Here is a 21,255-nt window from a genome sequence, read left to right as displayed (position 1 = left end):
GTGATCAAATACTTATGTCATGCAATAAAATGCAAATTAATTACTTAAAAATCATACAATGTGATTTTCTGGATTTTTGTTTTAGATTCCGTCTCTCACAGTTGAAGTTTACCTATGTTAAAAATTACAGACCTCTACATGTTTTGTAAGTAGGAAAACCTGCAAAATCGGCAGTGTATCAAATACTTGTTCTCCCCACTGTATGAGAAGAAACAGGATGGGCTGAGACACTGTGGTCACTTCTCAGAGGCTCTTTGTCTTATGCCGTGTGACCAGGTTACTCAGAAGCAAAGAGAAATAGAAACAATACAGGTCTATCTGTTCCTCAAGTTTATCTCTATCTCGAGTGGCAGGTTATCTCTGAGTCGCCCCATGTCCTTGACGATAGGCCCAGACCAGCTGCAGGGAGCAGAAAGAGAGAACCATCCTTTCTCAGAAGCACAGTATTGCAAGTTATGAAAACCTCTTTACCAATGTTTAAGCATATAGTTGTTATCTATCGATATATAGTAAACAGGCAGGTAAATATGTTCATTTCCCCCCTACAATAGGGAGAGTTTGGCGTTTTTTAAAAGTTAAGTTATTCCCTTGTGGAACTATTGGGTAACCAACTAGAGAGGATTTGTGTGACTCCAGTGAGTCTTTATCGACATGCAAATAATTGGAATTTGCGTTGTTTCTTTACTTGTAAATATGACATGGCCAATTGTAAATCTGTCAAATGTTTTGTTTTTATATCAGGTGGCCCATGCATGTGTTATAATTGCCTTGTATACAGGTTTCCTAGTAATTGTATGTAAGCAATACGTCTATATGATATGTTTGTCCCAGGGTTACAACCCAGGCCAGATGAGGGCGGTGAGAACCAGTATGTCCATCATCAGAAACCAGCAGCGCACCCCTAAAATCTGCCTGATACACGGACCCCCAGGAACAGGAAAGAGCAAAACCATTGTGGGCCTGCTGCAAAATCTTTTCTCTGAGGTACGCTGTTTGTCTTGTTTCTGGACATTTCTATTTTTTTCAGCTTGCTCCTGTTCCTTTCCTACTGAACACAACCTTGGCTAAAAGCATTGTTAAATATAAACATTGATATAATTTCCCTGTGTTCCTCTGTATAATCAAAGCACTGATGTCAGAGGACGCAGACGTCCACCAACGCAGAGTGCAGCTAGTTGAGAGCATCAAGAAGATCTCCAAGATGTTGCCCAAACTGCCAGACTGAGCAAATGGTAACCACAGGCTTTCGCCAGCAGGGGCCGCTAGAGGGCTAGCCACCGACCTACAGTTACCAAAACTATTCAAAGCTCTAGTCATACACTTTGGTCTTACTCATAATCAATGTGGACCTCGGCTCAGACATGTGTTAGGAACTGCAAATCCCATTAATATCCTAATACTTGGTTTTGCATTGTTCAGAGTTGTTGTTCATGGTTTCTCTCTTTCATTTCCTCCCTCCCTTATTGGCTGGTGTGTAGTACCATGAGCTGGCAGAGCAAAGTCCAGACTGCTCCGAAAGAGACAGACTCAGCCACGAGCTCAAACAGGTAAGGCACTGTACCACATTACCATTATATGCATACAGATGTTAGCAACTTTGTCATGCGTATAAGGGCTTATCAGATAAGAGGAGAGATATTATTATTCAGAATTGAAGGGGATGTAAAAAAACTGCTTTGGGGAGAGAAATCTCATTAGAAATGCCTCTTTCTCTCAGCTCTCTCGCGTTCTGTTCTATTTCCCGTCTCTCTTTTTTTGACCTCTTTCCTCTTCTTCCTTCCCTGTCTTTCTCCCATAGTCTCGCATTAGGAAACAGGAGACCCAGCCCTGTGCCTGGGACATGAACCCTTCAGCTGCGTCATCGTGGACGAGGTCAGAATTTGTAGCTCCTTTAGTTTGGCTGCATTTAAATAGTCATGTGGTCATGGTGATACACGGTGTGCAAGCTTTTGTTCTTGTCCAGTGCTGTAACACACCTGATTCAACGAACTGATGGCTTGATGGTTAGTTGAATAAGGTGTATAGTACTTGATTGGAATAAAAGCTTGCAAGCCCTGTGGAACCCCAGTCTTACCCAGTTTGACTGCATCTCCTCTACTCGCTCTGTATGACTGTGAGGACCAACCACTTGCCTTTGTGTTTGCTGTGTCCCCATGGCACTGTGTGCAGGCAGGGCAGACCACCGAGACGGAGACACTCATTCCCATGCTCTACCGCTGCAAATCCCTCATCCTTGTGGGAGAATCCGATCAGCTGCCCCCTACTGTCATCTCCCAGGTACTGCAGCTCTCACTTTCAGTATGTTGACATGTTGAACATGTCAACATCTCCAAACATGGTCTTACTTTTTTAAAGGAGTAGTTCACCCAAATTGCAAAATAATTGCAGTCTATGGAAACAATGGTCATTTTGTAATTTGGTTGAACTATAAAACGAGAAAATTCCTTAGAATACCAACTCAAAACATTAACATTCTAAATTCCAATACACCTACAAGAGATGCTTACAGTTTAATGATTGTGACTGATAATGAAATAATGACAGTGTGTTCTTCTGGGTGTTTGTTTTTTCCATAGAACTAACTTAATGTAATTGCATTTATATCTATGGTTTTTCCTCTGTCAGAGGGCGAGGGAGTTGAAGTATAGCCAGTTTCTGAAGGCTCCGCTGGTGACCAACCTGCATCACTCCTGTAAGGAGAACAAGATGCCCAGCTCAGTGGGCTTCCTCAGCTACCAGTACCGCATGCACCCCAACATCTGCGAGTTCCCTTCCAAGCACATCTACCACAAGTCCCTCAAAACCGACAAGTAGGCTCCCTCCCCCTCCCTCCCCGTTTAAACACACTGTCATTATTCGATAGGAACTAATGGTGTAGTTATTGTCGTGTTTTCATGTTCCTAAAGCTTGAGAGATTCTAAACCATATGTAATTCCAATGTAGTGCACCTGTCATTGAGTAAAAGTGTTGTGTTAACCACTAAGTGTTAAAAAACATTAAGGGGTAAACAATAGTAAGTGTTACATTTTAAGTGTTCAATAATATTACGTGTTAAAAAAAACATTCAGTGTTACAAAAATAAGTGTTAAGAAATTAAGTGTTAAAATATTGTGGTAAAAATAACTGTGTTAAATATTAAGTGTTTGTTCCCTTCTTCAGTGAGACCGCAGAGAGAAGGGCGAACTTCGGCTGGCCCATCCAGCCCTACCAGGTGTTTGACGTGAACGACAGCCAGGAGGTCAAGGAGAGAGAGTAAGAAAAGCTCTGGATCATGGTCCTATGAGTTGTCATATTTAGTTCTACTATAGGCCTCACGCTTCATCCCAACCCAGTGTTCTGTGTTTAGGTTGTTTACTCCAGAGTTGCTGTTAAACGTTTTAAAATTAAAAAATAAATGAGTTCTTACTGGATAGGTTGAGGAAGTGTAGTCACGATACCAGAATTTTGACTTCAATAACGATAAAAGGGTTAGCATCACGATACTCAATACCATCACGATACTCTATACCAAAATGACACCTTAACGATACGACAGCAAAAAAAGCTGTATTAGTGTGAGAGTCAGGCGCAGGAGGGTAAATCACCGAATACAGAGTTTATTCCGTAGGACACAGTTACGCTGGATAGCGACAACAAAATACAGGCACACGGGGAACAATATCCCCGGAAATACAAGGTACGGGTAGCTCAACCGAGCTACACTCAACTCACAAATAACAATCACCCACAAGGACAAGGGGGGCAGAAGGAACACTTATACATGTACTAATGAGGGGAATATGAACCAGGTGTGTGTAATTGACAAGACAAGACAAATGGAATGATGCGATATGGAGCGGCAGTGGCTAGAAGGCCAGTGATGACGAACGCCAAAGCCTGCCCGAACAAGGAGGAGAGGCAGCTTCGGAGGAAGTCGTGACAATTAGCCAAAGTCACAGAATGGCACTTGATCCAGACAGATAAACTCAGGAACTGCTCTACTCAATCGTTGGGCACGTTTTGAGTTCAATATCATTACATTTGAAATTTGATGTCAAATTATTCAGACAGCCATGAATGCATTAATGAATCAATTATCCAATCAATTAATTTGACTTTGTTTTTACCAATGTAACTACATAACAACATAATGGCAGTCATTTATTTGAATGGTAAATCTCTATTGATAAACTGGATGAATCAATAATTGATCCCACCCACACACTCCAAGAGGGCAAAGAGATGAGGACTGATCACTGACTCTGTTTGGTTTGTTTTTATTTGTGTGTTTTCAGAGAAAGGGAATGAGAGAAATAGGGAGAAAGAGAGAGATGACTCCTCAGAGTAGTGTAGTTCTCCAAATCTGTCCGGTTTGTGACCAATATCACTGTTTTCACCAGGGAATGCTTAAGAAATATCAAGTAGCAATACGATGCTGTTGTATCATTCATAAGTCAGTAAATTTTATTTTTTATAATAAACTCTATTAATTACCATTATGGCTTGACTGTTATGGCTCATCCTAATATTTATATATTTCTTAATTCTATTCTTTTACTTTTAGATTGTTGTGAATTGTTAGATACTACTGCAATGTTGGCGCTAGGAACACAAGCATTTCGCTACACCCGCAATAACATCTGCTATAAATGTGTATGTGACCAATAACATTTGATTTGATTTGATTTTTGAATGTGTGGATTTGCCCTTGGCCAATCTGTATTCAACTGCCAATCATTGGGATAGTAGTGACAGGGCCTTTTTTTGTAATGGTGGCACAAGTTTACAGTGAGTTTATATTACTGAGAGGTAACCAGGTTAATGCACAGTGCCTGCTACTTCTGGACTATCGTTCATATTCTTTCCATTCATATATTTTCATAATCCTTAAATGTTTTGGTTGTCATTTCATAATTTCTCAATCTCATAATTTCCTTGCCTACTCTGCATTTGTATAGATATGATAATTACTTTATAAAAGCACCAAGACGATGGTCTCGGGTGCTCAATGTTTGATACCTGGTTATTTATTAGTAGTGCAGCCCACCTAACATAATAGCTAATGAATACCTTTAATTTTAAGTGCACACTGCATTCTATTTCGACTTTAAACATATAATATTAAGTGCAAAGTATACTGAACAAAAATATAAACGCAACATGTAAAGTGTTGGTCCCATGTTTCATGAGCGAAAACAAAATATCCCAGAAATGTGTCACACTCACAAAAATCTAATCAAATTGTATTTGTCACTTGCGCCGAATACAACAGGTGTAGACCTTACCGTGAAATGGTTACTAAGAAGCCCTTAACCAACGATGCAGTTTTAAGAAAAATAAGAGTTAAGAAAATATTTACTAAATAAAATAAACAAATAAAAGAGCAACAACAATAACATGGCTATATACAGGGGGTACCGGTACCGAGTCAATGTGCGGGGGTACAGGTTAGTTGAGGTAATTGAGGTAATATGTACAGTTGAAGTCGGAAGTTTACATACACCTTAGCCAAATACATTTAAACTCAGTTTTTCACAATTCCTGACATTTAATCCTAGTAAATATTCCCTGTTTTATGTCAGTTAGGATCACCAATTTATTTTAAGAATGTGAAATGTCAGAATAATAGTAGAGAGAATGATTTATTTAAGCTTTTATTTCTTTCATCACATTCCCAGTGGGTCAGAAGTTTACATACACTCAATTAGTATTTGGTAGCATTGCCTTTAAATTGTTTAATTTGGGTCAAAACATTTCAGGTAGCCTTCAACAAGCTTCCCACAATAAGTTGGGTGAATTTTGGCCCATTCCTCCTGACAGAGCTGGTGTAACGAAGTCAGGTTTGTAGGCCTCCTTGCTCGCACATGCTTTTTCAGTTCTGCCCACAAATGTTCCATAGGATTGAGGTCAGGGCTTTGTGATGGCCACTCCAATATCTTGACTTTGTTGTCCTTAAGCCATTTTGCCACAACTTTGGAAGTATGCTTGGGGTCATTGTCCATTTGGAAGACTCATTTGCGACCAAGCTTTAACTTCCTGACTGATGTCTTGAGATGTTGCTTCAATATATCCACCTACTTTTCCTTCATCATGATGCCAATTTCTAGGGCCTTCCTCTGACACCGCCTGGAGGTCCTGGATGGCAGGAAGCTTAGCCCCAGTGATGTACTGGGCCGTACGCACTACCCTCTGTAGCGCCTTGCGGTCAGAGGCCGAGCAGTTGCCATACCAGACGGTGATGCACCAGTAAGGATGCTCTCGATGGTGGAGCTGTATAACTTTTTGAGGATCTGAGGACCAATGCTAGGTCTTTTCAGTCTCATGAGGGGGAATAGGCATTGTTGTGCCCTCCTCACGACTGTCTTGGTGTGTTTGGACCATGATAGTTTGTTGGTGATGTGGATACCAAGAAACGTGAAGCTCTCAACCTGCTCCACCACAGCCCCGTCAATGAGAATGGGGGCGTACTCGGCGCTCCTTTTTCTGTAGTCCACAATCATCTCCTTTGTCTTGATCACGTTGAGGGAGAGGTTATTGTGCTGGCACCACACTGCCAGGTCTCTAACCTCCTCCCTATAGGCTGTCTCATTGTTGTCGGTGATCAGGCCTACCACTGTTGTGTCGTCGGCAAATTTAATGATGGTGTTGGAGTCGTGCTTGGCCACGCAGTCATGGGTGAACAGGGAGTACAGGAGGGGACTAAGCACGCACCCCTGAGGGGCCCCGGTGTTGAGGATCAGCGTGGCAGATGTGTTGTTGCCTACCCTTACCACCTGGGGGCGACCCGTCAGGAAGTCCAGGATCCAGTTGCAGAGGGAGGTGTATAGTCCCAGGGTCCTTAGCTTAGTGATGAGCTTTGAGGCACCATGGTGTTAAACGCTGAGCTGTAGTTAATGAAAACCATTCTCACGTATGTGTTCCTTTTGACCAGGTGTGAAAGGGCAGTGTGGATTGCAATAGAGATTGTGTCATCTGTAGATCTGTTGGGGCGGTATGCAAATTGGAGTGGGTCTAGGGTTTCTGGGCTGATGGTGTTGATGTGAGCCATGACCAGCCTTTCAAAGCACTTCATGGCTACAGACGTGAGTGCTACGGGTCGGTAGTCATTTAGGCAGGTTACCTTAGTGTTCTTGGGCACAGGGACAATGGTAGTCTGCTTGAAACATGTAGGTATTACAGACTCGGCCAGGGACAGGTTGAAAATGTCAGTGAAGACACTTGCCAGTTGGTCAGCGCATGCTCGGAGTACACGTCCTGGTAATCCATCTGGCCATGCGGCCTTGTGAATGTTGACCTGTGTAAAGGTCTTACTCACATCGGCTATGGCGAGCGTGATCACACATTAGTCCGGAACAGCTGGTGCTCTCATGCATGCTTCAGTGTTGCTTGCCTCGAAGTGTGCATAGAAGTCATTTAGCTCATCTGGTATGCTCTTGTCACTGGGCAGCTCGCGGCTGGGCTTCCATTGTAGTCCGTAATAGTTTGCAAGCCCTGCCACATCCGACGAGCGTCGGAGCCGGTATAGTAGGATTCAATCTTATGCCTGTATTGATTCTTTGCCTGTTTGATGGTTCGTCAGAGGGCATAGCGGGATTTCTTATACAGTGAGGGAAAAAAGTATTTGATCCCCTGCTGATTTTGTACGTTTGCCCACTGACAAAGACATGATCAGTCTATAATTTTAATGGTAGGTTTATTTGAACAGTGAGAGACAGAATAAAATCTAAAATGACCATGGTCAACATTGTATGGTTTGTTTTTCTGAACTACTGCCAAAAGAGGTGAAAATAAAAGGTACATTTTGTTTCATGTGTCTTTCATTTGGCACAGGTAGACAGTAAACTTCCACATCCCATCCCTAGGGGGCAGCAGCAGGTTTTGATGAGGAGTAATAGAGAGCAATAGTAATGGTGTCGTTTTGTAGGCACTAATTCCGCCATGGTTCGTTGAACAAAGTCTATGGGAAAATTAATGCAGTTTTTGTAGGGTTTTTGGATAAAGGCCGAAAATACGGTCTGTGGTAACCTCAGACCTTATTTTCGGCGTTTATTACAAAACCCTATTCTTTCCCCATTCATTTTGAGAGGTGGACAGAGGAGCCTGGAGGATAGGTAGAGAAAGATGGCGGAAGTGGATGCTGAGTTCGAATCAAGCAGCGCGTCGAGCAAAGTTGGTGAAGACGAATGTTCTGAATGGACAACAGTAGTATCGAAAACTGGAACAAAAAGGAGATTGTCTAAAATTGGAGTGGAGGATACGTGTGAATGAATCGCTTCTTGTTGGGATGTGTTTGAGTAAGGATGCATATGTGGGAGACCCGTTTGAGGTGTCAAATGGTGAAGTATGCGTTGGGAAAAGTGGGTTCTGTCAGAGTGATCAGGAGTGGTTTTATTTTGATTAATTGTATTTCTGAAGAACAGAGGATGATTGCAGTGAGCCTCAAAAGAATCCGGACAACAGAAGTTTTGTGTTTTGAACATCGGAGTAGAGCACCCGTCAAAGGAGTCATCTCAGGGGTGACAACGCATGTACAGGTTGAATACCTGAAGATAATTCCTGTGGTTCGTGCCCGACGTCTGACCAGCTAGGTGAATGGGAAAAAGAAGAAAGTCTGTCGGTCCTGTTGTTTTTTGATGAAGAGCAAATACCTACTCATGTGAAGCTTGGTTACTGTATGTAAGATACGCTGTAAGGGCTTTCGTCCCCAAACCACTGCAGTGTAAGAATTGTAAAGAATTTGGCCATGTTTCAAGTATGTGCAGATGGACAGAGTATACTGAAGAACGGTGTGTAGAAGGACAACAGTGTTGCAATTGTGGTGGGGATCATGATCCCGAGTTCCTGGAATGCCCTGTAAGGGTAAAGGAGATTGAGGTGACAAAAGTTTGAGCGGTCAATTTAATGTCCTATGCGGAGGTCATTAAAATAATTGAGCGAACAAGTGATGCTAGTAAAGATATGGTAGTGGATGCACCACAGCCTATAGTACATTTTTGCTGCCAGTCGAAAGATACCCTGTGTGTTAAAAATATGAATTTTGTGGCGTTCATTGCCACAGTTGTAAACTGAATGGCACAAGTCTCAAAGAAGTCTAAGAAACTGGACATTATTGTGGCTGCGGCAGAAATGTTTTTGGGACTTCAGGATTTTACATCTGAGACTTGCAAGGAGTACTGGCGCCAGAAGACCCTTGAACCTGTGTAGGGATCAGATTTCTTACATTTTTTAAAACTGAAAATTTGTTTGATTTAGTTTAGTTTATTTTTAGAATTTTGTGTTGGTAGTTTTTTGGTAGTTTGTTCTGTTTTTGGGAATCCTGTTTGTTTTGGTTGTTTCAGATTATTTTGTGTCCAATCGAAATTAATGATAAATAATTTATTGTCATTTTGGAGTCACTTTTATTGTAAATATGAATATAATATGTTTCTAAACAATTCTACATTAATGTGGATGCTACCATGATTACAGATAGTCCTGAAAGAATCGTGAATAATGATGAGTGAGAAGGTTACAGACGCACAAATATCATACCACCAAGACACACTAACCTCTCACCATTACAATAACAGGGGAGGTTAGCATTTTGGGGGGGTATGACATGTGTGTGTCTAACTTTCTCAGTCATCATTATTCATGATTCATTCAGGACTATCCGTAATCACGGTAGGATCCACATTAATGTAGAAGTGTCACAATACATTATTTACCATTAATTTCTATTGGGCACAAAATAATCTGAAACATTGATGTAATCATTGCATGCTAGGAATACTAAACTTCTTGACTACTTTAATACACATATAAGTGCATTTGTCCCAATACTTTTGGTCCCCTAAAATGGGGGGACTATGTACAAAAAGTGCTGTAATTTCTAAATGATTCACCCGATATGTATGAAAACACCCTCAAATTAAAGCAGACAGTCTGCACTTTAACCTCATAGTCATTGTATCATTTCAAATCCAAAGTGCTGGAATACAGAGCTAAAACAACAGCAGAGCTCACTGTATCCACAGGAAAGTATAATTACATAAACGTTTCAAAGCGCTGGTACTGCATTCAGATTTCTATCACCTGAAGCATGCACACAATATCAAAATACATGCATAAGATGCATGCATACTTGCCAAGCTCATGCAAGTGTTTACATGGTTTTGCGCATGCTTCAGGTGATATAAATCTGAACTCATTATTAGCGCTTTGAAAGGTTTATGTAATTATACTTTCCTGTGGATATACAGTGCATACGTAAAGTATTCAGACCCATTGACTTTTTCCACATTTTGTTATGTTACAGTCTTATTCTAAAATTGATTAAATAACTTTTTTCCTCATCAATCTACACACAATACCCCATAATGACAAAGCGAAAACAGGTTTTTATAAATGTTTACAAATGTATGTAAAAAAAAAACTAGCAGAAATACCTTATTTAAATAAGTATTCAGTCCCTTTAATATGAGACTCGAAATTGAGCTCAGGTGCATCCTGTTTCAGTTGATCATCCTTGAGATGTTTCTACAACTTGATTGGAGTCCACCTGTGGTGAATTCAATTGGACATGATTTATAAGGTCCCACAGTTGACATTGCATGTCAGAGCAAAAACCAAGCCATGAGGTCAAGGGATTGTCCGTAGAGCTCCGAGACAGGATTGTGTCGAGGCACAGATCTGGGGAAGGGTACCGAAAATGTCTGCAGCATGTAAGGTCCCCAAGAACAAAGTGGCATCCATCATTCCAAAATGGAAGAAGTTTGGAACCACCAATACTCTTCCTAGAGCTGGCCGCCTGGCCATGCTGAGCAATTGGGGGAGAAGGGCCTTGGTCAGGGAGGTGACCAAGAACCCGATGGTCACTCTGACAGAGCTCCGGAGTTCCTCTGTGGAGATGTGAGAACCTTCCAGAAGAACAACCATCTCTGCAGCACTCCAACATTATGGTAGAGTGGCAAGACGGAAGCCACTCCTCAGTAAAAGGCACATAACAGCCCGCTTGGAGTTTGCCAAAAGGCACCTAAAGGACTCTCAGACCATGAGAAACAAGAATCTCTGGTCTGATGAAACCAAGATTGAACTCTTTGGCCTGAATGCCAAGCGTCATGTCTGGAGGAAACCTGGCACCATCCCTACGGTGAAGCATGGTGGTGGCAGCATCATGCTGTGGGGATGTTCTTCAGCGGCAGGGAGACTAGTCAGGATCGAGGCAAAGATGAACGGAGCAAAGTACAGAGAGATCCTTGATGAATACCTGCTCCAGAGCGCTCAGGGCCTCAGCCTGGGGTAAAGGTTCACCTTCCAACAGGACAACGACCCTAAGCACACAGCCAAGACAACACAGGAGTGGCTTCAGGACAAGTCTCTGAATGTCCTTGAGTGGCCCAGCTAGAGCCCGGACTTGAACCCAATCGAACATCTCTGGAGAGACTCCCCATCCGTCCTGACAGAGTTTGAGAAAAATAGGAGAAACTCCCCAAATACAGGTGTGCCCAGCTTATAGCGTCTTACCCAAGAAGACTCAAGACTGTGATCGCTGCCAAAGGTGCTTCAACAAAGTACTGAGTAAAGGGTCTGAATACTTATGTAAATGTTATATTTCAGTTTTTGATTTTTAATAAATGTGCAAACATTTCTAAATACCTGCTTTTGCTTTTGTGTGTAGATTAATGAGGGGGGAATAAAATAATTTAATCAATTTTAGAGAAAGGCTGTAATGTAAACAATGTGGAAAAAGTGAAGGGGTTCAAATACTTTCCGAATGCACTCTATTGTCTCACATTCCTAGCGCCAAAAAGACCAACTGCATGGAGAGCCAGTAAAGTACGTAAAAATTATATTTTAACGTACTTTACTGGTTGTCCGTGCGGTTGGTCCTTTTGGCAGTAGGAATGTGAGACAATATATCCACAAGAAAGTATAATTACATTGTTGTTTCTCTCTATCACGCACATGCACACACACAACCATAACCTTAACTCCTCTCACCACACCACATACCACAATCTCAAGTTTTGATCGAAGAAGGTACAAGTTGCCCCCACTGGCGTGTGTTCATGGATGCCAAGGGAAGCCAGGCTTCTCCCAAAAATGTAGGAACAAGAAAATAATTGAAAATAATTGATCTTTCATCTCTGTGTTTCATAATTTTCCTTCAATTTGCAAGAGGCTGAATGCAACTCACTGGAGAAAGCATCCGAGTGAGCGAAACACCGCCCCTCTGTCTGTGTAGCCCATCTATCTGGTCTGGTCAAAAAGAGTATGATAGTGTTGCCCCCCTTGGCATTTAAGCCAGCGAGCATTTGGCCTCCCTTGATATTTTTTGTTGTTGACAATAATAGCTAATCATCGTTGAGCTAAACTGAGTGAGCTCAACTGTGAATGGCTCTGGCGCACCAAAAAAAGTATCAGGGGAAGCCCGTTTGGATTTGGCTTCACACCAATCACATCACAAGCCAAACGTCATTGACAGAAAAAAACTTGAATTGTTGCATCTCGTTGTGTTGTTGTCCTCCGGTGGCTAGCTAGTTTGTTGAAATTGTCCCTTTCCTAAATTAGCCATGGATGGAGGTAGGGATTTGGACTTGTGGTTTTACTTAATTCTCCGTACTGGCCAATGATTATAACGGCGATTCTGATCCAACAATAAATTCAATATGTAGCTAGAAGTAGTAGGCTATTGTTAACTAGCTGGCTAATCATTGCCCATGGAAGGAAGTTAGGCTAGTGAACAAGATTTAATTTTGTACCCCTTTTTCACCCCAATTGGTAGTTACAGTCTTGTCCCATCGCTGCAACTCCCGTACGGACTCGGGAGAGGCGTCCTCCGAAACATGACCCTGCCGCACTGCTTGCTTAAGCCGGAAGCCAGCCGCACCAATGTGTCAGAGGAAATACCGTACAACTGGTGACCGAAGTCAGCGTGCACGCACCCGACCTGACACAAGGAGTCACTAGAGCGCGTTGGTACAAGGACATCCACGCCGGCAAAACCCTCCCCTAACCCGGACGACGCTGGGCCAATTGTGCGCCGCCTCATGGGTCTCCCGGTCACGGCCGGCTGTGACACAGCCTGGAATCGAACCCAGGTCTGTAGTGATGCCTCAAGCACTGTGATGCAGTGCCTTAGACCACTGTGCCACTCAGGAGGCCCATGAGCAAGAATTTGAGCCAGGTAGCCTAGGACAACAAAAACTAAAATTGTGTAGTATGACAGACTCATAGACTGTTTCGGCAACGTGAAAGAGAGTAGGATGGCATTGGCGTTTCTCTACAAGTAGGGTGAGTCAACATGTTTTTTCTACTTGCACACAGACACACACACACATAAATCAGTACCATGGACAGCCACATCATGTTTAGCTTATGTTGATTGGACGAAATTGTTTTTGGAATCTTTTAGTTGTCACTGTGATTTGATGTTGAAGTTGAAATGGTGCTGAAATAGTGGAGGCAGCTCCTGTTTACTTTGTGACTTGCGGTAAACCTCTGGTGTTCTAAATCAATACTTGTTTTGTAGTCCGAAAATGTCAGAAACGTTAACTTGATTGACCAAGCTGTAGGTCATGTAACTGTTTGTTACATGCAATATGCTTTGTGGACTCCACCGGACAGATGTTGCTCTTCGGTTTTGGGATGAAACAAAGGTGTGGTTGAATTTATTCTGCCACTGTGTCTCGGCATTCAAGACAACTGGTAACTTTGAAAAAATTGAGGTCAAATCGTGACATCAGTGATCTTTAGGTTGGAAAGTCGGAGCTCTAGAAAGATGCTTGAGTTTCCGACTTGGAATTCTGAGTTGGATGACCGTTCAAAAATATTTTTCCCAGTCTGAGCTAGATTTTCCAGTTATCTTGAATGCACTGAAGTCTGAGATTTTAGAGTTCCCAGTTGTTTTGAACGCGGCATATATATCACGGTGTCAAGGCATATGAATATATGAAGCAAACAACACAGTTCTCACAACACATAGGTTGTAATATGGCTTTTTTCCCCTGGATTTGTTTCCTCAGGGATTTTACCCACACACCGCTACTGGTTGCCCCTAAGTAAGGTCATAGTTTTCATCCACCGAACACTTGAGTTTATTGGTGCTAGGATAATTGAATCCTAGATCTGTGCGGTTCAGCCAGGACAACTCCTACCTTGAGCTCTCTGATCTGCACCCAGATCATTCTGTGAGTTACTCCCCCACACGTCTCAATTCACTCCTTACTTACATCTCCACTTTGCTCTTCATTTTAACACTGCAGACTTCTTCTGAAACTGATCCCAGAATAGAGATGCCTTACAGACAGAATACCTAATGATTTTTATTTTACCACTGGCACCGGCTGAATGTCTTTCTGTCTTTCTTTTTATTGCATGCTGACACCCACCTCCTTTTTTTGCATTCCACCCAGGTGTTATTGGTGCTTTTGTCTAGATGTGCTCCCTTACAGAGTGATGGTGCATTTCTCCTATAGTTCTCTGTTTACTCACAATGTCAGTGACTCCAAAGCCAGGAACTACTCTTTCACTGAAATGTTTTTTTTTTTTTATCTTAGTAAAGGACGCCACCCCGTAAGCCCCGGGTTTCCACGCCGATGATGATCTCTGCGAGAGAGAGAGAGAGAGAGAGAGAGAGAGAGAGAGAGTGGGAGAACCATATAAATAAAAAATAGTGGTCTGGGCGCTTTTTACATTCTAGTAAGTATATTTCTACGAGGAGAACACTATCTTGTCAGAACCTTATGGGGAAAATCTTTGTCTGGACATTATGGTGCATTTCTTTTCACATTTTGTGATTGTATTCTCATGTGCATTGGGGTTGTCTGTCGTTATGAGTGAATCTCATAGTGGTTTGACAGATTCAGTTCCTCGTCATAATTCCCAATGGTTCAATCTGTGTGTTGATGTCACTCATCATGTCAATTATTTTACCATTTGCATAAAACATGTCAGACCTAAATGAAATTACATACCAATGAATGAGGTCGTCTTTTCCACTTTTCAGCAATCCAGACAGTTCCACTCTGGAGTAGACAACTGAGAGTTTCGGTTGGTAGTTACACATTTGTTCTCTTGAAATAATGAATTGGATCAATAAAGTACAAGCAAAGGTAAATAAGTCACATTTACTGTAAAGTTTACAGTGTAATAAAATGCTCCTTTGGAATAGTTAATTTATTATAACTCCAAACAAAAATAATCTCTCCAAAAAATATTCAAATAATGTCTTATAATATTGATACTTTCTCTCTTTTACTCTCTATTTTTAGACTGTTGGTATGTTAGATTCTGTTTTATTCCTGAATACTGTGTGAAGATAAAATCTCTCTAAACAGTGGCAACACACTCATTCCTATAACGACCATAATGGTGACTAAAATCTTAATATTGATAACCTTCTGGATATTGTAATAATGAAATGTATAATCTCAGCGTCTGTCGGTGGGCACATAAGATACATTGACAGAAGAAGGTGATGAAATAAAAAAAAACTGCAGCATAAAAAGGAAGAAGGTGATAACAAGTCTCAGGTTTTCGAGTCTTAGTCGTGAAACCTGGTTTATACTCAGCAGCGAAACACGACCTAGCCCGCCCCCCAGCCCTCCTCCCAAGTCTAGTCAAACACAATCCCTGTCTGTCTTTCCGCAGCAGTAAGTGCAGGGTCTCAAGAGAAGAGGGGTGCATTAACTCAATCAACAAAGACAAAGGAAACGTCCTTGTGTTACATCAGCCATTTCCTCCCTCCCTTCTTCTTTATAGTGAATGATTTAAAGTGTTCTCATTTGCTCGTTTAATAGTAATAATAATGCTTTTTGGTATGAGATTCCTCTAGTTCTCTCGTATAAAGGGAGATACAGTGGGTTGGTTGTCTTGATTTTCCTCAGTCTTCCTCTGTCTTCTCTGAAGTCTCTCTCTCTTTCTCTGTTCAGTTGCCCCCTAGTTTTACTCTCACAGCAGGGGGGGTTCCCCCGAGTCAGTAACAGTCTTGTGATGTGTGTGTGGGTTTGTGTGTGCTCATAGGGTCCTTGGCCAGCTAGCAGGCCTTTCCCACTCTTCCTTCTCTGGGATTGCCCAGACACACAACAGTTCCTTCTGTGTTTGAGGGTGCAGCAGGTGACTCAGTGTGCAGTTAATGTGGCCAGAAGGTGGGGTAGCAGGACGCAGAGCAGGACGAGGGGGGCCAGGAGGTGGAGTTGGGGGGTGGATGCGGTGTTGCATGCCTTGCCCCCCTCGCAGCGGGACTGTTGGCACAGCACGCCCTTAAACTCTGGAGGACAGATACACTTCTGGTTCTGGGAGCACGTCCCACCATTCTGGCACAGGAGCAGCTCCTCGTCACACACATTAGCTGTAGGAGAGAGAGGGATGGAGGAGGGAGAGAGGCAGAGAGAGGGATGGAGGAGGGAGAGAGGCAGAGAGAGGGATGGATGAGGGAGAGAGGCATGGAGGAGGGAGAGAGGCAGAGAGAGGGATGGAGGAGGGAGAGAGGCAGAGAGAGGGGTGAAGGAAGTGGTAGAGAGAGAAGGTGTGGATGGAGGTAGAGAGGGAGGAAGAAGAAAAAAGCGAGAGAGGGATGGTACGTGCAGAGAAAGGGGGTGGAGGAGGGAGAAAGGGAGAAAGGAGAGATGTGGTGGCAAAACGACGGTTTCATGAAAGATAAAAGGAGGATGGGGAGCAAAGAGAAGGAGAGTAGTAGGATAGAAGGTGAGAGCGATGAGGGGGAAGATGAGAAGAGAGGAGGTTTTGCCACAGAAACACAAGATGGGGAAGCGGGATGTAGTGAGAAGGGAGCAATTCAAAGTAAAGATAAAGAGAGAGAGGGGGGAGGAAAGAAAAAAAGAGAAGAAAATATGAATTCTCCAAGCCTAGCCTCGGGCTCGGCCACAAGTAACACCTGCCTTCTTTTCTGTTTTTCTCGAGCATGCATTTTCTCTGGGTCAGTTGAATGTCTCTTTAATTCATGAATTAATTTGTTTTTATGTCTCTATTTTTAATTCCCACTTGCTTCAACATGTCACCATTCTCCCTCTACCCAAGAAAGTGAAGGTAACTGAATTAAATGACTTTCGCCCCCTGGCACTCACTTCTGTCATCATGAAGTGCCTTAAGAGGCTAGTTAACGATCATATCACCTCCACCTTACCCGACAACCTAGACCCACTACAATTTGTATACCGCCCCAACAGATCCATCGACAATGCAATTGCCATTGCACTGCACACTGCCTTATCGCACCTGGACAAGAGAAATACCTACAGTATGTAAGAATGCTATTCATCGACTACAGCTCAGCCTTCAACATCATAGTGCCCTCCAAGCTTATCACTAAGCTCAGGGCCCTGGGTCTGAACCCCCGCCCTGTGCAACTGAGTCCTAAACTTCCTGACGGGCCGACCCCAGGTGTTGAAGGTAAGCAACAACACCTCCGCCATGCTGATCCTCAACATGGGGGCCCCACAAGGGAGCCCCGTCCTATACTCCCTGTTCACCCATGACCGCGTGGCTACGCACGTCTCCAACTCAATCATCAGGTTTGATGACAACACAACAGTGGTAGGCCTGATTACCAACATCGACGAGACGGCCTATAGGGAGGAGGTGAGAGCCCTGGCGGAGTGGTGCCATAAAAATAACCTTTCCCTCAACGTCAACACAACAAAGGAGCTGATCATGGACTACAGGAGACAGCAGAGAGTGCATGCCCCCATCTACATCGACGGGACCGCAATGGAGAGGGTCAAAAGCTTCAAGTTCCTCGGCATGCACATCACTGAGGACCTGAAATGGTCACTCTACACCAACACCGTGGTGAAGAAAGCGCAACAGCGCCTCTTCAACCTCAGGAGGCTGAAGAAATTTGGCTTAGCCCCTAAGACCCTCACAAACTTCTACAGATGCACCACCATCAAAATAATTATGTCAGGCTGTATCACCACCTGGTACGGCAACGCATCACTGGGGGCACACTGCCTGCCCTTCAGGACATCTACAGCACCCGATGTCACAGGAAGGCCAAGAAGATCATCAAGGAACTCAGCCACCCGATCCACTGCCTGTTCACCCTGCTACCATCTAAAAGGCGGAGACAGTACAGGTGCATCAAAGCTAGGAGCGAGAGACTGATTAACAGTCTGATGACCTGGAGATAAAAGCTGATCATCAGTCATCATTAACCGGCCTCCGCCCAGTAGCCTGCCCTGAACCTTAGTCACTGTTAAGGCAGCTACAAGCTCCACTCCGTCGATCGACATGCGCGGATGTGCAAGGGTGGAGTCCGTTTTTTGGGGCCAGCGCGCACTTTGGCCACATCGTTGTTGAGTTCCACCCAGAGAGGAAGTCCACCTTGTGTAGTGTATATCCACTAGAGGGATTGGGGTGCCAGAGTAGCTTACCAAGCAAGAGGGTCCAGGGCACTCTTTGACTGTAGCTAGCGACAAGATTTGAACTTCCGGATCTGGTGTTATATGCATTTTTGTTGACAAATACTAGCTAGCTAGTTACATGTCTGGCTAGTCATGTGTTCTACGCTTTACGATGCTACTTTTTAGCCGCAGAAGCAAGCATGTCTCTCTATGAATTGCAATTGCTAGATCTTGAACAGCAAGAGCTTGAACAGCTCTTGTAGAAGAAAAAAAAACGACTGAGAAAATGGCAAGTTCATCCACTAACCACTACAAGAGGGGACTATGGAGAATTCATGTCTCTTGTCCAAATTATGCGAAGCATTGATGTTTTTGGCGAATGGCAGCACACAAAGTATCGCTGTGAGTTAAGCTAGGAATCGCAACAGTTTGTGCCATCGTCACGGAAGTGTGCCAGGCTATCTGGCATGTCCTGAAGAAGGATTTTGATGCTTATCCCTCTGTGGCAAAATTGGCAGAACTCGCCAGAGAGTTTGGGGATCGTTGGAATTATCAGTTCTGATGGCAGTCTGCGACGTAAAGTCCCGCTTCACCATGATCGACATGGGCGCATTTGGTCGGGAGGGAGATACGGGAATCTTCTCACGAAGCAAGTTCAGCTCCCAAGTTATGGCAGGCCAGCTTTCGCTACCAAGGCCAGAGTGCTTGCCGAGGACCCAAACACCGAGGTCAGGAAACTAAGCGTATGTCGCGCATTTGAACGTAAACCTTTTTTGTTATCAGAATGCGTTTTTGGGGAGAAATGCCTTCTGGAACATGTGAACTTTCATGTGCCTTAATAACAAACTTATTTAACATTTTTACATTTTAGTCATTTAGCAGACGCTCTTATCCATAATTTTTTTATTTTTCATACTGGCCCCCCGTGGGAATCGAACCATGCTCTACCAACGCCATGCTCTACCAACTGAGCTACATCCCTGCCGGCCAGTCCCTCCCCTACCCTGGACGACGCTTGGCCAATTGTGCGCCGCCCCATGGGTCTCCTGGTCGCGGCCGGCTACGACAGAGCCTGGAGCAACTTGTATGCAATCTGTAAATACGAATAAAATTGTGAAATTACGAGCCTAGTTGGTTTACAGTGCATTCGGTATTCAGACCCCTTGACTTTTTCCACATTTTGTTACGTTACAGCCTTATTCTAAAATGTATTAAATTAATTATTTTCGTCATCACTCTACACACAATTCCCCACAATACAGAAATACCTTATTTACATAACTATTCAGACCCTTTGCTAGGAGACTCGAAGTTGAGCTCATGTGACTCATGTTTCCATTGATCATCCTTGAGATGATTCTACAACTTGATTGGAGTCCACCTGTGGTAAATTCAGTTGATTGGACATGATTTGGAAAGGCACACACCTGTCTATATAAGGTCCCACATCCATGTATATGGGTAAGATAGTCTAGCTAGCTACATTGTCAGATATTATACGTTTCTAATTTTGTCAGAAAGTTATGTTCATTTCAAGTTAAAGCATACTGTTAGCTAGCTAGCTAACGTTAGCTGGCTGGTTCGCTAGCTAACGTTACGTGTATGATCTGTGTAGTAGTGTTATTCGTATCTCAGAGCTATTTGCATTGCTAGTTATAGCCTAATGTTAGCTAGCTAGCTAACATTGAACCTGGTTGGTTAGCTACCTGCAGATTCATGCAGGGTAGTAACGTTATGAGTTGGGATTTATGGTTCAATGTTTAGCTAGACTCCACTATGCATTGTTTAGCAAGACTCCACTATGCAAGTAACCATTTCACTACACCTTCTGTATCCTGTGCATGTGACAAATAAACGTTGATTTTATTTGATATAGTATGTGTTTACCAGAGACGTTAATGTGAAGAACATGACCTGCACCAAAGTCAAATTAGGATAAAAAGTTAGGCCAACAATTATTCCTTTCCCATTGTTCCTCAACTGTAGTGTATGATATACCATTTTCTAGCTAGGAGTCTCTACTTTTATCCAATGTAAAAAACACAATTTCAAATGTTGCTACATAAGACCGAATCGAGCCGGTCGGTCACATATATCTTCGTGGGCGACGAAGCATTCCCTCTGAAGGTAAACCTGAAAATTATACCAATATAAACATAATTATATACCTCACATAAAAGTGATCTGGCACCCCAGTAAGAGGATGGAGACCTATGTACAAAGCATAGGCTACACAATCATTTTTACAGTATATATTTGATTGCCTTCATGTCTCTGTTTAATACTAATTGAAACACTTATTTTATTCCAAGGTTCTTCTGGCCTTGATGACGCCAAGAAGATCTACAACTACCGCCACTCAAGAGCCAGAATAATTTTAGAGAACTGCTTTGGGATCCTTGCTGCAAGATGGAGGATCAAGATGGAGAGGTTGCCTCAGAGAAAGCTGAAGCCATTGTGAAGGCCTCCACAACTACCTTTGCACCACAGACACTGACAACATAGTCATCAACCCGGTACATCCACCCCATGTTTTTTGACCACTCCACACCCACTGGGGATCTGTGTCCGGGAGAGTAGAGACAGGCGGTACAAGGGGACACCAGCTTCCTGGACCCAAAAAACATGCCGGCAGACAGGGCAACAAGTTGCTATAGACGTGCGCAACAACAAGGACTTCTTCCTCACACCAGCTGGTCAAAGTGTCTTTCCAGGATGCTGCTATCACGCATAGCACCCTACAGAAATGTTTATGTCATATTGTGAGCTACACACTTGGTTTTGTTGTTTGGAATTAGCTGTTTTTCTTATTCACACTTTACAAATCACAATAAAGACTACCATAATGACAGTCACTTCATCCTTTAGTTTGCCATATATTTTTGGGAGGCTAGACCCACAAGACATTTACCTAACCTTGTGTTATGTG

General features: G+C 43.1%; 2 protein-coding genes across 6 annotated transcripts in view; one reads left to right on the top strand and one right to left on the bottom strand.

Annotated features, from left to right (window-relative positions):
* The first annotated feature begins 1,492 nt into the window (after positions 1 to 1,492).
* LOC311100030 (putative helicase senataxin) lies at positions 1,493 to 21,181 on the top strand. Of its 5 annotated transcripts, none has more exons than XR_014609778.1 (7): positions 1,493 to 1,547; positions 1,799 to 1,872; positions 2,170 to 2,277; positions 2,626 to 2,810; positions 3,160 to 3,252; positions 14,520 to 14,661; positions 20,639 to 21,181. XR_014609778.1 is itself a non-coding variant. In XM_084140763.1 (6 exons), exons 3-6 carry the CDS (start codon positions 2,206 to 2,208, stop codon positions 14,560 to 14,562), a joined length of 393 nt encoding a protein of 130 aa, XP_083996889.1. In that variant the 5' UTR covers positions 1,493 to 1,547; positions 1,799 to 1,872; positions 2,170 to 2,205; the 3' UTR covers positions 14,563 to 14,933. The 5 variants fall into 5 exon arrangements, 3 of the variants coding, with proteins under 3 accessions (XP_083996889.1, XP_083996888.1, XP_083996887.1); XR_014609779.1 differs by lacking the exon at positions 20,639 to 21,181 and adding an exon at positions 14,969 to 15,072; XM_084140763.1 differs by lacking the exon at positions 20,639 to 21,181 and having other exon boundaries at positions 14,520 to 14,933.
* LOC311099370 (netrin-G2-like) overlaps positions 15,211 to 21,255 on the bottom strand; it is a gene marked incomplete at its 5' end in the record, with an annotated part of 126,592 nt that continues 120,547 nt past the window's right edge. The window contains one exon of the mRNA XM_084140080.1: positions 15,211 to 16,312. Coding sequence (XP_083996206.1) covers positions 16,083 to 16,312 — 230 coding nt within the window. The 3' untranslated portion in view covers positions 15,211 to 16,082. The remainder of the gene's footprint in view (positions 16,313 to 21,255) is intronic.

The sequence above is a fragment of the Coregonus lavaretus genome (assembly GCF_964263955.1).
Source record: "Coregonus lavaretus genome assembly, chromosome: 24".
Classification (NCBI taxonomy): Eukaryota; Metazoa; Chordata; class Actinopteri; order Salmoniformes; family Salmonidae; genus Coregonus; species Coregonus lavaretus.
The sequence above is the reverse complement of the archived record's forward strand: the minus strand, read 5'-3'. Positions and strand labels throughout refer to the sequence as shown.

What these genes read in the sequence shown, in the direction of transcription:
- LOC311100030 (XM_084140762.1), top strand. Translation starts at nt 2,206, where the DNA reads ATGCTCTACCGCTGCAAATCCCTCATCCTTGTGGGAGAATCCGATCAG. An exon ending in CCCCTACTGTCATCTCCCAG is followed by an intron (nt 2,278 to 2,625) that starts GTACTGCAGCTC and finishes TTCCTCTGTCAG; the next exon opens with AGGGCGAGGGAGTTGAAGTA. An exon ending in AAGTCCCTCAAAACCGACAA is followed by an intron (nt 2,811 to 3,159) that starts GTAGGCTCCCTC and finishes TCCCTTCTTCAG; the next exon opens with TGAGACCGCAGAGAGAAGGG.